At 42.9% G+C, this 16125-nt stretch overlaps 1 protein-coding gene and 1 pseudogene across 2 annotated transcripts in view; both read right to left on the bottom strand.

Moving 5' to 3' along the window:
- Positions 1–16125, bottom strand: part of LOC309550703 — a 167092-nt pseudogene that overhangs the window by 121615 nt on the left and 29352 nt on the right. The window contains exons 2-4 of the transcript XR_014226168.1: positions 14975–15103; positions 14713–14847; positions 10776–10854 (exon numbers count right to left, since the gene is read on the bottom strand). The product of XR_014226168.1 is annotated as an uncharacterized misc_RNA (transcript). The remainder of the gene's footprint in view (positions 1–10775; positions 10855–14712; positions 14848–14974; positions 15104–16125) is intronic.
- On the bottom strand, positions 6293–9035 carry LOC309549771 (uncharacterized protein; the record flags this gene model as incomplete). The annotated part of the gene is made up of 2 exons (XM_082250281.1): positions 6293–7218; positions 8993–9035. 2 exons carry the CDS (start codon positions 9033–9035, stop codon positions 6353–6355), a joined length of 909 nt encoding a protein of 302 aa, XP_082106407.1. The 3' UTR covers positions 6293–6352.

Genomic DNA, 16125 nt, shown 5'->3' with positions numbered 1-16125 from the left:
GGGGAAGGTGGCCCTGTTCGAATCCATGAAGCGCGGTTCCGTTTCTGAGTGCAGTCTCTCTGATAGTGCCCAAATTTCTTGCACAAATGGCACTGCACTCCATTGGGCCTATGGTATAGATTTGCCGGGGGGTTAGGGATTAGTCCTGATTGTTGTGGTGCTGGCGCTTGAGGATAGTACTGGGGACATAATCCTGATGATCCTCTGTGAAGGTCGACCCGCCTGCTCTCATAGAATTCGTCCGCCAGCCTGGCTGCCTCCTCCACTGTCTGAGGTTTCCTTTCTTTGATCCAATTTCTGACATCTACTGGAGTGTAGTCGAAGAATTGCTCCAGCAGTAGCAACTGTAGGGCATCTGCTAATATGTATAGCACTGATTACTGTAGTAATGTCACTGGTAACCCCAAAAGTGTCAAAAATGTCAGTCAAGGGTCCGATCTGTCCGCCGCAATGTCGCAGTACCGCAAAAAAAAATTGCAGATTGCCGACATTACAAGTTAAAAAAAAACAACAAAAATTACAAAAATCTTTCCCTTTGTTAGTAAACGCGATAACTTTTGCGCAAACCAATCAAAATACGCTTTTTGCAATTTTTTTTACCAAACATATGTAGCATAAAACAAATTGGCCAAAAATGTTAAAAAATTTTGATTTTTACATTTTTTTGGGGGGGAATTTCATATAAAAAAATGTGAAAAATATTGTTATTTTTGCAAAATTGACGCTCTATTTTTGTTTATAGCGCAAAAAGTAAAAATCGCACAGGTGATCAAATACCACCAAAAGAAAGCTCTGTTTGTGGGAAACAAAGGACGTCAAATTTGTTTAGGTACAGCGTCGCACGACCGCGCAATTGTCCGTTAAAGTCATGCAGTGCCGAATCGCAAAATAGGCCCTGGTCAGGAAGGGGGGTAACATCTTCCAGGGCTTAAGTGATTAAAGGCATCCTGAAAGTCTTTTTAGACAGTGAGGCAGACTGGGAAAGACTCCTTTCCCATCTTTTGTTTGCTTACTGAGAAGTGCCGCAGGAGTCCCTTGGCTTCTCCCCATTTGAACTCCTATACGGGCGGAAGGTCCGAGGCCCTTTGAACTTTGACCTTACTGTAGGAACATTGTGAAGGGGAGGTTCAGGACACCGGCTATCTCTAATTGCTGGCATGGCCCACAGTCACCTCAAAGCTGCTCAGACATGGCAGGAGATGTGGTATGATTTCAGGGCCCATGGATGAGAGTTCAGTAAGGCCCAACAAGTCCTCCTGATAGTCCCTCACCCCCCAGAAAAAAACTGCACAATTAAAAAGACTATCTATGCGATTAGCCTAGAAGATTGTGACCAATCACAGCGCACAGGCCATGTAAACAAACTTAAAGAATACAGTAAATGGACCCTGACCATACTGGCCATCTGTCCTACCCCTATAGCGGGGCTGATGAAGGGAACCTGCCAGACATCCTGCAAGCCACAAAAGTCAATCATCTTCCTTGATCAAATTCCAACTGGGGCTCAAATAAGTTCCCAGCAGAAAAGTCAGATGCGTGACATGATAGAGAAATGGGCCATCGGATTTTTAGCAGCCCTGAGATTATTCGATCTAGCCCTTCACTATGTAGGAACTCATGGACAAAAACCAATACATTAGGCCCCATATCAAGTTCCTGAGTCAGTAAAAGTGACCATACAAGCAGAACCCACAGGGATGCTACAGCTGAGTATTATACAGCTCTCTTGCAGTCCCTGGGCATCTCCAGGAGTGCTAGAGACTAAAAAAGATGGAAGCACCTGATTCTGCGTAGACTACAGGTGACTAAATGACTACACTGTTAGCAACACCTACCCCATGCTGCGCATAGACGAGCTACTGGACAGACTGGTCAGGGCCCAATATGTCAGCATCCTGGACCTCAATCAGGGTTACTGGCAGATTGCCCTTACTGGGGAGGACATAGAACACTCCACCTTCATCACCTATTTTGACTGAATTGCCGGTGATGCACTTCGGGGTGAAAAATGCACCCGCCACCTTTCAGCGAGTTGTAAACCAGCTTGTGAGAGGGATGCCAGGGATTTGCTTGTGCCTACTTAGATAACAAAGCGATCTTTAGCAACACCTGGCAGGAGCGCCTGCTGCATGTGGGGCCCATCTTGGATTGCATCTGTAGGGCAGGCCTTGGCATAAGACCAGACAAATGCCAGCTTGGAATGGCTGAGGTGCAGTACATAGGCCACCAAGTAGGGGGAGGGAAAATTAATCCAGAATCCACAAAAGCCCATGGCATCCATGACTAGCCTACTCCTCATACCACAAAACGAATAATGTCTTTTCTTGACACTGTAACTATCATAAATTTGTCTCCAATTTCAGCACATAGGAGGGTAAACTGGACCGCGGCCTGCGACTCCACCTTCAACAAGCTCAAATTTGCCCTTGTGAGTAACCATGTTCTGGCTGCTCCTAACTACAACAGAATTTTTTTTTTTAATTAATTGTGCCTGCAGGAGTATGAAGAAGGCTTTCATTGAAGGCCACCATTGGGTAGCTCCAGGATACTAAGATTGTTGTGGTTTTCTGCGTCTTTGGCTCTGGCTTCCAGATATTTGAATTTAGATTTCGGGGTATGTATCATAGCAGAATGATCCTGTACAGTGCCCTCTGAGTAGCCTATTCAGTGGTCTGCCTCAACCATGCAGAGATGGAATTTATCCTTATCCCGGTGTATCAGACGATATGGGTTTGGAGTAGGTCTATGTTAGAGGTGACGATTGGCAGCTGGTCATTGCCTGCATTACAGCATTATAGTTGTCTTCCTCCACAACAGCCAAATCACAATCCTCCGTTTGGTGTGGTGGGAAAAACAGAAAATCTTCTTCACCAACATTGAAACCCAGAGTTGTCCGCAGTATCCGTAGTCTGCAGGTTACCAGAGTGCAGTCTGCCTCTTGTCATCTTCAATGGTCAGGAAAGAGCAGAAAAACAGGTCCTCTAGTAGCAGTCTTACCAATAGTATGGATATATAACTCACATGGCAGCAGAGCTCCTCTAACACACGGCTGTCCTGGTCGCCATTTGGACACGCTCCCCAAAGAATTGAAGATTAATAATGTATCACTTAGAAAAATAACTGCGCAGGCCTGAAGGAAAATCTTTTTTTTTTTTTTTGCTTTAGAACATGTTCCCCAGGGCAGTGCCCCCTTCCCCCTTCCCATGCAATTTTTTGAGAGTATCTTGCCTACCAGCTCAGAAATTTGGCATTTTTTTATTCTGCTCCCTTTTTAATTCAGTGGGGTTTGGCATCTGCTAAATATTTGAAGTTCTTTTAACCATGCTCAAACCTAACACAGGGAAGTTCAGCTCATCACCAGTAGAGAGTAGGTGGGCGCAAGCATCCTGACAACCAGTGACGCATCCCTGCTCATCCCATTTGGTTGTCAGCCGGGGGTTCCTGGCTGATTGGTGAATGTAAACAAAGGGATGGTGTGCGATGTCTCCCCACAAATTCATACCTGGCCTTTCAGGTTTAGTGTGGATTTCAAAGAGGACCTTACACAAAAAATAAATAAACAGTGCTGTGTCCACCAAAAATGTATACCAGGCCCAATTGTGTACTGCAGGTCACCATTACAAACAAGAACAAGACAGCAAATAATCCACATCCCTATCTCCTGCAAAATGTCTAAATAAGCCGAGAGGGAAGTGAGCAGGTAGACCACATATCAGCATGGGACATTATCAATAACCCCAGACATAACTGGGAGCAGACACACTGCACTCTATACACAGGGCTATATATGACACATTCCTGACCACTGCACTCTATACACAGGGTTGTATATGACATGTTCCTGACCACTGCACTCTATACACAGGACTGTATATGCTATACTCCTCACCACTGCACTCTATACACAGGGCAGTATATGATATACTCCTGACCACTGCACTCTATACACAGGACTGTATATGATATACTCCTGACCACTGCACTCTATACACAGGGCTGTATATGACATGTTCCTGACCACTGCACTCTATACACAGGACTGTATATGCTATACTCCTCACCACTGCACTCTATACACAGGGCAGTATATGATATACTCCTGACCACTGCACTCTATACACAGGACTGTATATGATATACTCCTGACCACTACACTCTATACACAGGACTGTATATGATATACTCCTGACCACTGCACTCTATACACAGGGCTGTATATGATGTTCCTGACCACTGCATTCTATACACAGGGCTGTATATGATATACCCCTGACCACTACACTCTATACACAGGACTGTATATGATATACTCCTGACCACTGCACTCTATACACAGGGCTGTATATGATGTTCCTGACCACTGCATTCTATACACAGGGCTGTATATGATATACCCCTGACCACTACACTCTATACACAGGACTGTATATGATATACTCCTGACCACTATACTCTATACACAGGACTGTATATGACATGTTCCTGACCACTGAACTCCATATACAGGACTGTATATGATGTTCCTGACCACTGCATTCTATACACAGGACTGTATATGCCATGTTCCTGACCACTGCACTCTATACACAGGAGACTGCACTCTATACACAGGACTGTATATGACATGTTCCTGACCACTGCACTCTGGTCATTACTGATGGTGAACTCTACATTCATGACCTGCTTAAAGTGACCTTTTAAATTGTCATCAATAAACAATTTTGGGTACCAAAGATTTTCCTCCTTACACCGACACACAACTTTTATTTTTGTTTAATAATTTATTTTATTATAATGTTACTTTTAACAAGACTGCAGTCATAGAATCAGGAAATAGTAAATAAAAAATCCAATTGGTCAGGAAAATGACTTGTCTGGAATGTGGAGGCGGAGTCGGTAATAATTTGTGCACATTACAATACACAACGTGTTACATTATTATAACAAAGTATTGTAGAAAAGATCACACCATAGAAAATGGGGGAAAGGAGAAAATAAACCCGGATATGAAGGTGACATTTGTGTACGAGGAACTCCTTAACAATTACCACCATTTTATTCTCCAGGGCCTCTGCTTTCAGAAAATATATGTTTGGTGGTTTTATCTAATCTTCGGGCCCAAAATCTGCATTTTACCATGTGTGCAAAAATAATGCAAACACAGCTCTGGTATTTATGTGTACTGTACTCATAAATACATGGGTGTGATCTCAAGGATTAGTATGACCCCCCCCCCCCGACACAGGAAACTAAGGGGTCTATGCAAAGAATATGTTGGGAGAGTGTAACAAGCATGTGTCCAGCCGTGACAAATTCTGGCCGTATTCTAATAAACACAGTGATTTCCTATAATCGTCAGCTCCAACTAGTGGCCATAATGAGGTATTAGTTCCAAAATACCTCAATCAGGAAAAATAGATCAATACCGCATTATGGCCACTAGATGGACCCAATGATCATAGGAAATCACTGAATGAAATAAAATTAGACCAACATTTGTCATGGATGAATGAATGCTTGTCATATTTGTTCATCTATTTTATAAAAACTAAACATGTAATTGAAGTGGTAACTATTGAGCCAATCACTTCATCAAACCACACATAATATCTCCCTTCAAAGGGGAAACAGAAATTATTTACAGAAAATCAAACAGTATAAATATTTTCCAACCAATAACCTCCACCCAGACAAGATATGTAGAAATATAAAGACAAGCATTGTTACCTCTCGTGCCGCACTCCGCCAAGCCACCCAAACCCACACAGGAGCAAAGGAAAGAAGTTCTCACCTAGTTTATCTCCGAGTTCTCCTTCCCTCCTGTTGGGGGATGGGAGAAGGATGGACTGAAGACAGAGAGACACGCTTCTGGGTCACCACTGGTAAGTAGAGCCTTGAAATGAAGGATATCAACTTCAGAATTTCTGTCTTGTCTGTGTAAAGTTTACTAATAAAGATATATGGGATCTCACAGCTTCTAGCTCTGTAACCCGCTATATCATTATCAGTAACCGTCACACAGACAAGCAAGACATTCTGAAGGTGATTCCTTCATTTCACGGCTCTACTTACCACTCTACACCCCAAAATTTACTCAACCAATGAAATGCCAACACGGTACAACACTTCATCCATGTCTCTGGTCATCTCTCATCTCCTTATCAACTGTTTCTTACATGAAAATCAGCCATGGAGTATATCTGAGGTGTATATCAGGGTGTGCTTCTTCCCCACATATCCAGCAACATTCATAAAGAAGACATTTCCCGCACTCAAGGCACTAATACACCTCGAGGGTTGTGTGCCATCCCTGATGTACAGGAAGACAGGACTTCATTGAGGAACAATTCCCTCACTCAGGAGAAGAAAGTGGCTTCTCCCCCGTGTGAGTTCTCTGATGTCTGTAAAGAGTGGACTTCTGTGAAAAACATTTCCTGCACTCAGGACAGGAATACGGCTTCTCTCTTATGTGAGATCTCTGATGTATGTAAAGATTGGACTTCTGTGAAAAACATTTCCCACACTCAGCACAGGAAAACGGCTTCTCCCCCGTGTGAGTTCTCTGATGTCTGTAAAGAGAGGACATCTGTGAAAAAGATTTCCCGCACTCAGGACAGGAATACGGCTTCTCTCTTATGTGAGATCTCTGATGTATGTAAAGAGAGGACTTGACTGAAAAACATTTCCCACACTCAGCACAGAAAAACGGCTTTGCCCCCGTGTGAGTTTTCTGATGTGTGTAAAGAGAGGACATCTGTGAAAAAGATTTCCCGCACTCAGGACAGGAAAACGGCTTCTCCCCCGTGTGAGACCTCTGATGTTTGTGAAGAGAGGACTTCTGTGAAAAAGATTTCCCGCACTCAGGACAGGAAAATGGCTTTTCCCCCGTGTGAGATCTTTGATGTGTGCAAAGATGAGACTTTTGTGAAAAACGTTTCCCGCACTCAGAACAGCAATACGGCTTCTGCCCCGAGTGAGATCTCTGATGTTTGCTAAGAGTGGACTTCTGTGAAAAACATTTCCCGCACTCAGGACAGGAATACGGCTTCTCCCCCATGTGAGATCTTTGATGTGTGTAAAGATGAGACTTTTGTGAAAAACGTTTCCCGCACTCAGAACAGCAATACGGCTTCTGCCCCGAGTGAGATCTCTGATGTTTGTTAAGAGTGGACCTCTGTGAAAAACATTTCCTGCACTCAGGACAGGAGTACGGTTTTTCTCCTGTGTGAGTTCTTTTATGCACATTAAGACCATAGTTAGAACAGAAACACTTCCCACACTCAGGACAGGAAAACCTCTTATCTGTTGGAAGGACGGCGCCGTCCCTCACAGTCTGGGGTTCCTCAGGATAAGAGGAATACAATGGTCCGGCACCGTCCCTCACAGTCTGAGGTTCCTCAGGATAAGAGGAATACGATGGTCCGGCACTGTTCTTCACAGTCTGAGGTTCCTCAGGATAAGAGGAATACGATGGTCCGGCACTGTCCTTCACAGTCTGAGGTTCCTCAGGATAAGAGGAATACGATGGTCCATCTACACTGTGTGGTGCCGGATGGACATTTGAGGTAGCCGGGTTTTCTCCTGGACTATACTGTGTGATGTCCTCATCTTCTACTTTACAGTCTGGAGACAAAGTGAGACAATCCTCAGAGGTTTTCCTCATCTCCCGTCCATCTACTAAAATAGAAATACAAAGATTATTACTAGACATCAGCAGATTGGTTCCCCTAAACCAGGACTCGGCCCACATCAGACAGCTTTGTCTCTGAGGATCTTACAATTCCACCCTCAAGGTAACTAGTAAATGGTAGAGGGTGACTAGGTGTCCCAGGAGCCACACATCAAGTCAAGACCTGCTGTATGATAGTAAATGGCAGTCTCAGTCTGGACCTACGCCAGGCCACGCCTTGATGTGCGGGACACCTACTCACTATCTACCGATATAAAATGTCCAGCTGGTAGAAAATGGGTGTAACAAAAGAGAATCCATATTATGTGTATATATAGCAGTGGGTAGAGGAGAGACAAAGCAGAAGTCAGGACTAGGTAATGTACAACATAGAGTATATAGTGCAGGGGTCAGGAGTATGTAATGTACAACATAGAGTATATAGTGCAGGGGTCAGGAGTATGTAATGTACAACATAGAGTATATAGTGCAGGGGTCTGTAATGTACTACAACATAGAGTATACAGTGCAGGGGTCAGGAGTATGTAATGTACAGCATAGAGTATATAGTGCAGGGGTCAGGAGTATGTAATGTACAGCATAGAGTATATAATGCAGGGGTCAGGAGTATGTAATGTACAATATAGAGTATATAGTGCGGGGGTCAGGAGTATGTAATGTACAACATAGAGTATATAGTGCAGGGGTCAGGAGTATGTAATGTACAGCATAGAGTATATAATGCAGGGGTCAGGAGTATGTAATGTACAACATAGAGTATATAGTGCAGGGGTCAAGAGTATGTAATGTACAATATAAATTATACAGTGTAAGGGTCAGGACTCATAAGTCAGGCACAGCCAGAGAACATAAAAGAAAAAGGAGGCGCAAACAACTAGTGCATTACCCGTGTTCACTGTTTATAAAATTTTATTAAAATGCCAAATGCATACTCACAGACATGAATATAATTAAAATTGTGTTACAAGAATCCATCACACATGAACTGGAACATGTCCTTGAAGATAGGACCGCTAAAGCGTTTCGGGAGTCAAGCTCCCTTCCTCAGAGTTGGTCATACCAGTAGTAGATCAAAATATAAATTAGCTTCAGTTAAACCGGTTCATCCCCCTTCCACCCCCAGAGGGAGTGGGCGGGACCGTCCAGTGCACCAAATTAATGGTTTTAGATGTTTCTATATCTTTTAGCTGTACATGCATAGGTTACTTGAGTTATGCAATATTATTATTATTTTTTATCATTATTTTTAATTAAGGAAAGCCTATTAAGGAAATCCAGCATCCCTATTCCAGGGTCATATACCAGCACAAAGCGCCTGTAATGGTGCAATGAGGTGAGCGGCCATTGCACCTAAATGATTTCTGCTCACTTCGGATCACATCACTGGAACTTCACCAAATTGTTTTAAAGATAAACCACCAATTGTCACTTTATTTATTTGAGCACCATGAACTTTATTTGATCACTAACAGTCACATCAATTATTGCACAAGGACTTTATATTTATTTCTCATCTATTTATTTATTCATTATTAATTTATCCTTATTGAGAGATAAAATTTCACTATCACGGACTTTCAACACTTATCTGCACTTCTAAATTTAAACTATTGAATTTTTGTATTTTACAGATATCTATTTATTTTAATATTGTATGATTTTTATATATAGATTTTATACATTAGTTTATACACTTAGATTAATATTGGAACACGTGGATTCATCACTCATACAACATTTATTCATCTAATTCAAGTCCTATTGTTTTTATTTTACGTTTTATTCAGGATTTTTATAGCATGATGCAAAGTCAGCTCTCCTAAAACCTTTGAGATTTCATTCCATTAGCGCTGATTCATTTTATGCATAATATAACAAAATAATACTTCCGGATCGGGATTGGCAGATACCTTATAACAAAACTTACTAAACGGTAAATTTAGCACTGCAGATATGCCAGTGCCACCCCCTTTCGCTGATGTCACTCTTCTAAATCCTGCTGCTGGACATCCAATAGGAAATGTCCACATCACACAGCCAGTGATGTGGATACCGAAAGAAAGACGAACCCCCCCCCCCCCATAAACAGAAGAAGAATGCCTGCAACTGAAGAATTAGATGAGTAAAAGCTTTTATTTCTCCAATTGAAGTGATTGAGGGAGGGTCAGAAGCCTGGAGAGTAGCATTAACATGCAACATAGTAGCGACGCCCCGGATCGGCCCGTGGGTCTGCTAAATTTTACCGATCCCCAATCCAGCTATTTTGCCAGTATCGGGGCCGATATCCGATCCGAATATCACTATTAATGACCCACCTGTGCTGATTTCTGTAGGAGTGTCCTCCTCTATAAATGTCCCCGTTATTCCATCCTCCTCCATAGACTGCTGATCATCCCTCACATACGTCTCTTCTTCTTCTGCTTTAACCTCAAATTCAATATCGATTGGATCTCCACTCTAAACCAAGAAAATAATAGAAGAGGTCATCTGTAAAACATAAACTTAAATATTGTGACATCACATTTAAAAATATCACTTCAATGAGTCCATGTTCTAGATGATCCATCCCACCAACCTTGTAACATTGAGGGATGGTGTGACCTTCCTGTGTGGAATCCCGGGAATACAGAGGACGGGGACATCTCTCTGGTGGGTTCCTGGTATTAGGTGGCTCCATCATACCCTTCTGTCCTTCTGAAAACTTCTCCATCACTCCATACTCCTCATCCTCCTCTTCATACTCTTCTTTAACAACAATATTATAATCCCCGAGGTTTCCACTCTGAATATATAATAAAAATGACATCAATGGTAACAATGCAGATAATGTACAGATCCTAATGATACTATCAGTGATTGTTCCTCATCTACCTGATGATGGTGAGGGATGGTGTGACCTTCCTGTGTGGAATCCCGGGAATACAGAGGACGGGGACATCTCTCTGGTGGGTTCTCATTACTGGATCCATCTGTAGGAAACACACACACTGACTGAATACATTGTTTCTATGTGTTTATCAGATGATGGGGGATCTAGGTGGAGCCTCCGTACTGCTTTCTCCTTTACAATAAAGTCTCCTCTTACCCGGTGATGTGAGGGGCGGCTGATTCTCCATCATGACGTCCTTGTAGAGATCCTTGTGTCCTTCTAAATAATCCCACTCCTACATGGAGAAATAGACAGTGACATCCTGACACCTTATAGGAACCTGACACACACAATGATACAGTCACCATCCAGACACATCCCTTGTCTGTTACTGGATAATAGTTAGTGAGGTTGAAAAAAGACATCAGTCCATCCAGTTCAACCTATGATGTGTGTGTGTGTGTTTGCTGTTAACCGTACAGTGTATACCCCTGTATGTTGTACATTGTATACCCCTGTATGTTGTGGTCTTTAAGGTGCCCATCTAATAGTTTTTTGAAACTATCGATGCTCTCTGCTGATACCACTGTTTGCGGAAGAGAATTCCACATCCTTACTGCTCTAACAGTAAAGAACCCCTTACGTATTTTAAGGTTAAACCGCCTTTCCTCTAGTTTTAGTGAGTGGCCACGTGTCTTATTGTATTATCTTTCTCTGAATAGTTTGTTCCTTATGCTAGGGTCGCCAGTACAGTATTTGTACATTGATATCATATCCCCCCTCAATCGTCTCTTCTCCAGAGAGAATAGGTTCAGTGCTTGTAGTCTTTCCTCATAGCTGATGTCCTCCATTGCCTTAATTATTTTTTTTGCCCTTCTTTGGACTTTCTCCAGTTCCAGCACATCCTTCCTGAGGACCGGTGCCCAGAACTGGACAGAATACTCCAGATGTGGCCGGACCAGAGTCTTGTAGAGCGGGAGAATAATCTCTTTATTTTTGGAATGAATCCCCTTCTTTATACATCCCAGGACTGGCCAAGCATGTCTCCAGGTCTACACCCTATTAAGCATCTGTTGGATATCCTCAAACGGAAGGTGGAGGAGCGCAAGGTCTCTAACATCCACCAGCTCCGTGATGATGTCATGGAGGAGTTGAAGAGGACTCCAGTGGCAACCTGTGAAGCTCCAGTGTACCCCATGCCCAAAGAGGGTTAAGGCAGTGCAGGAAAATAATGGTGGACACACAAAATATTGACATTTTGGGCCCAGTTCGGACATTGTCACTTAGGCATTAGACATTAATGGCTGTGTGTTGAGTTATTTTGAGTGGACAGCAAATTTACACTGTTATACAAGCTGTACACTCACTACTTTACATTGTAGCAAAGTGTCCAGTGTAGAGTGGGAGAATAATCTCTTTATTTCTGGAGTGAATCCCATTTTTTATACATCCCAGTATTCTGTTGGCTTTGCTTGCAGCGGCTTGGCATTGCATGCCACTGCCAAGCCTGTTGTTCACCAGTACCCCCAAGTCCTTTTCCATCCTATACTCATCCAGAGGTTCCCCCCCCCCCAGTGAGTAACTTGCTTTCTGGCACCCAAGTGCATTACTTTACATTTTTCAACATTAAACCTCATCTGCCATGTAGTTGCCCCCCTCCCTCCACCCCATTATTTTCTTCAGGTCCGCTTGTAAGGTTTCTACATCCTGCATAGAAGATATTGGCATGCTTAGTTTAGTATCATCCGCAAATACTGAGATTTTACTCGATATCCCCTCCTCTAGATCATTTATGAATAAATTAAATAGGATTGGCCCCAGGACAGAACCCTGGGGGACCCCACTTTCCACACCTGCCCAATCTGAGTACTCCCCATTAATCACCACCCTTTGCAACCTCCCCTGGAGCCAGTTCTCTATCCAGGTACTCACCCTATGGTCCATACCTACCTTCCTTAGTTTGTACAGTAAGCATTTGTGGGGAACGGTGTCAAAGGCCTTTGCGAAGTCCAGATACACCACATCCACAGGTTTACCTTTATCTAGGTGGCAGCTCACTTCATCATAGAAGGTTAATAGATTGGTTTGGCACGAACGATTTTTCATGAATCCGTGCTGATTACTACTAATAATACCGTTTTCATTACTAAAGTCTTGTATGTGGTCCCTTAACATCCCCTCCAAAATCTTGCAGACTACTGATGTTAGGCTGACCGGCCTATAGTTACCCGGGATATATCTCGGCCCCTTTTTAAATATTGGTACCACGTTGGCTTTTTTCCAATCAGCTGGCCCCATACCCGTCTGTAAACTATCCTTAAAGATCAAGAATAATAGTCTGGCAATCACCTGGCTAAGCTCTTTAAGAACCCTCGGGTGCAAGCCATCCGGTCCCGGTGATTTATTTATGTTAACCACTTAAGCCCCGGAAGATTTTACCCCCTTCCTGACCAGGGCCTATTTTGAGACTCGGCACTTTGTGACTTTAACGGACAATTGCGCGGTCGTGCGATGCTGTACCTAAACAAATTTGATGTCCTTTTTTTCCCACAAACAGAGTTTTCTTTTGGTGGTATTTGAACACCTGTGTGATTTTTTGATCATGCGCTATAAACAAAAAAAGAGCGACAATTTTGCAAAAATAACAATATATTTCACATTTTTTTTTTATATGAAATTCCCCCCCAAAAAAATGTAAAAATCTAATTTTTTTAACATTTTTGGCCAATTTGTTTTCTGCTACATATGCTTGGTAAAAAAAAAAATCACAATATGCATATTTTGATTGGTTTGCGCAAAAGTTATTGCGTTTACTAACTAAGGGAAAGATTTTTGTAATTTTTGTTGTTTTTAATGGCGGCGATCTGCGATTTTTTTTTTTGCGGGACTGAGACATTGCGGTGGACAGATCGGACCCTTGACTGACATTTTTGAGGGTACCAGGGACATTACTACAGTAATCAGTGCTATACATATGCACTGTTACTGTAAAAATGACAATGTGTCCCTAGGGGCGTGCTTCTAACTGTGATTGGACATGGCTACTGGTGTAAGAACAGAGATCAACGGTCCTACATAGTAGAACCGTATGATCTCCATTTTTACACAGGGGAGAATGACAGGCGGCTTTGTTTACATTAGCCGCCTGCCTTTCTCCCTTCATGGCGGACGATCGCGAGTGACCGGTGGACATCGGGTCCGCCGGTCACATGCACGGACTTGTTCAGGAACGAGCCGGGGCGGAAGTGCGCCTCAGCGGGTGCACGCTCGCCCGCTATTGGCTCACAAGCTAGTGACAGGCTAGTGACATATATATACGTCACTTTGCCTGGCCGGTGCTGACCGCCGCAGTATATGTACTGCGTTGGTCGGCAACCGGTTAAGTTTCTCTAGTTTAGTTCTAAGTCTATCTTCTGTTAGCCATGGCGGTACTTCCTGAGGTGTGTTGTTTAGTTTGGCCTTACAAGCTAGGTTAGTGTAGCCCTCCAATTCTTTTGTGAAGACTGAAGAGAAGAGATCATTTAACATTTCTGCCTTTTCCCTGTCCTCTGTGGCCAAATCTCCCTTGTCTTTTATGGGGCCAATGTGTTCTGGCCTCGCTTTCTTACCGTTTATATACTTAAATAATTTTTTGGGGTTCTTTTTACTCTCTTCCGCTATATGTCTCTCGTGTTCTATTTTAGCCACCTTGATTTCGTCTTTACATTTCTTATTACACTCTTTGTAATACTTGAATGCTGCCAATGACCCCTCAGTCTTGTATTTTTTGAAGGCCCTTTCTTTAGTATTAATATGCCTTTTTATGTTGGAGTTTAGCCACCCAGGGTTTAGTTTTGCTCTTTTAAATTTATTTCCCTTTGGAATGCACTGGCCAATCCCTTTGTTTAATATGCTATTGAAGCACTCTGATTTTTCCTCCGTGTTCTTTGTTCCCAGGGTTCTATCCCATTTGATATTTCCTAGCAGAGAGCGCAGTTTTGGGAAATTGGCTCTTTTGAAATTGAGTGTTCTTTTATTGCCCTTATGTTTCCGATTACTATGATTAATACTGAAACTAATTGACCTATGTTCACTGTTTCCTAAGTTGCCCCGTATTTCTTGCCAAATTTTTGCCCCGTATTTCTAATGTCTCAGAATTCCCAGCACCGCTCACCTCTCCTGTCAGCAGCTCCATCATCTTTTTGGTGACTTCTAGAATCTTCTGCATGTTGTGTCTCTCAAGTTTTAGGGAGTCACATGGAGGCACTGTGATGGTCATATGATCACCTGACTTCAGAGGAGGAAATCTCTGTATTGAAGAACCAATAGGAATATCATGTAAGAATCCCAGAATCCTCCTCACTTCTCTGGTCAGGTCTGTGTATTATTATTAGAGATAAGAATGGTATCATGTGACCTCCCAGAATCCTCCTCACCTCTCCGGTCAGCAGGTAGATGATCTCCAGGGTGAGGTTTAGTATCTTCTCAGTCATATGACTTTGGTCCTCCTCCATCCTCACTGGTGCCATCATTTGATCTATACAGGTCTCCTTGTAGATGGATAACTTTGGGAAATGAAGGTAAGAATTATTTGGATGGTATTGGTCACAATAATATATGGATGAGGGGGGGGGGTGGGGGCGGTAATAGGAGAGTTGCTGTACATTTAAGAACTTCTGTCCCCATGAGAATACATTTAGGCCTCTTGCACACTGCAGCTAGAAAAAGCTCAGTACAGATTTTTTTTTGGCTAAAATACAGCCCATTAAGGCCTCTTGCACACAATACTCCTGTTTAAGCATCTACTTTTTCCAGACGTTTTTTTTTTTTATGTATTTGCGTGTATTCAAGCGTATTGGTGTGTATTTGCGTGCACGAAGGCTTAAAATACTGACCAAAAATGCAGATTTTTCTATTTTGTTTTTACTGAAGAATGCACAGCACTTGTTTACACACCTCTGTGCACAGGCACATTACAATTAATGGGCTTTATTTTAGCTCAGAGAAAAAAAGAAAAAGCTGTACTGAGCTTTTTCAAGCTGCGAGATGCTCAAACAGGAGTATCGTGTGCAAGAGGCCTTAATCTGGACTGTTTCAGGTTTGTTACATCTTGGAGGACCTTGGACCCTCCTAGCCTGCCAGATCAGAATTTCCCTTTTCTCTGTTGGGTTTGTTTGGTTTCTGAGCTGGTTTGCAGCTGAAACAGAACTCCTCTAAGAACAAGTGCTCACCAACGAATGCAGGAATTCCCTTCTTCATCTTACATAATATTCCAGAACAAATCACATGACCAGTGGGACACTAAGATGGTTAAGATTGCCAGTTCTGTAAGGTCTGAAAAATAAGTGCAGGTGGGGTGGGAGGACAATCATAGTCCCCCTCTGTCCCTCATAGTCGCTTGAGCCCTCCAGCCCCCTATTCCCTCAGAGCCCTGAAGCCTGACTACCCCCTCAAGGTTCTCAGAGTCCTTCAGATACATTACATACAGAGGCCCCTAAAGTCTTCCAGCTTTACTAAACCCTCACATCCCCTCAGCTCCTATACTTCCCTCAGAGCCCTCAGTATTTTCCTCCCTCTGTCAATGATG

The sequence above is a fragment of the Pelophylax lessonae genome (assembly GCF_965119305.1).
Source record: "Pelophylax lessonae genome assembly, chromosome: 3".
Taxonomy (NCBI): Eukaryota; Metazoa; Chordata; class Amphibia; order Anura; family Ranidae; genus Pelophylax; species Pelophylax lessonae.
This window is presented reverse-complemented; position numbering and strand designations above follow the sequence as displayed.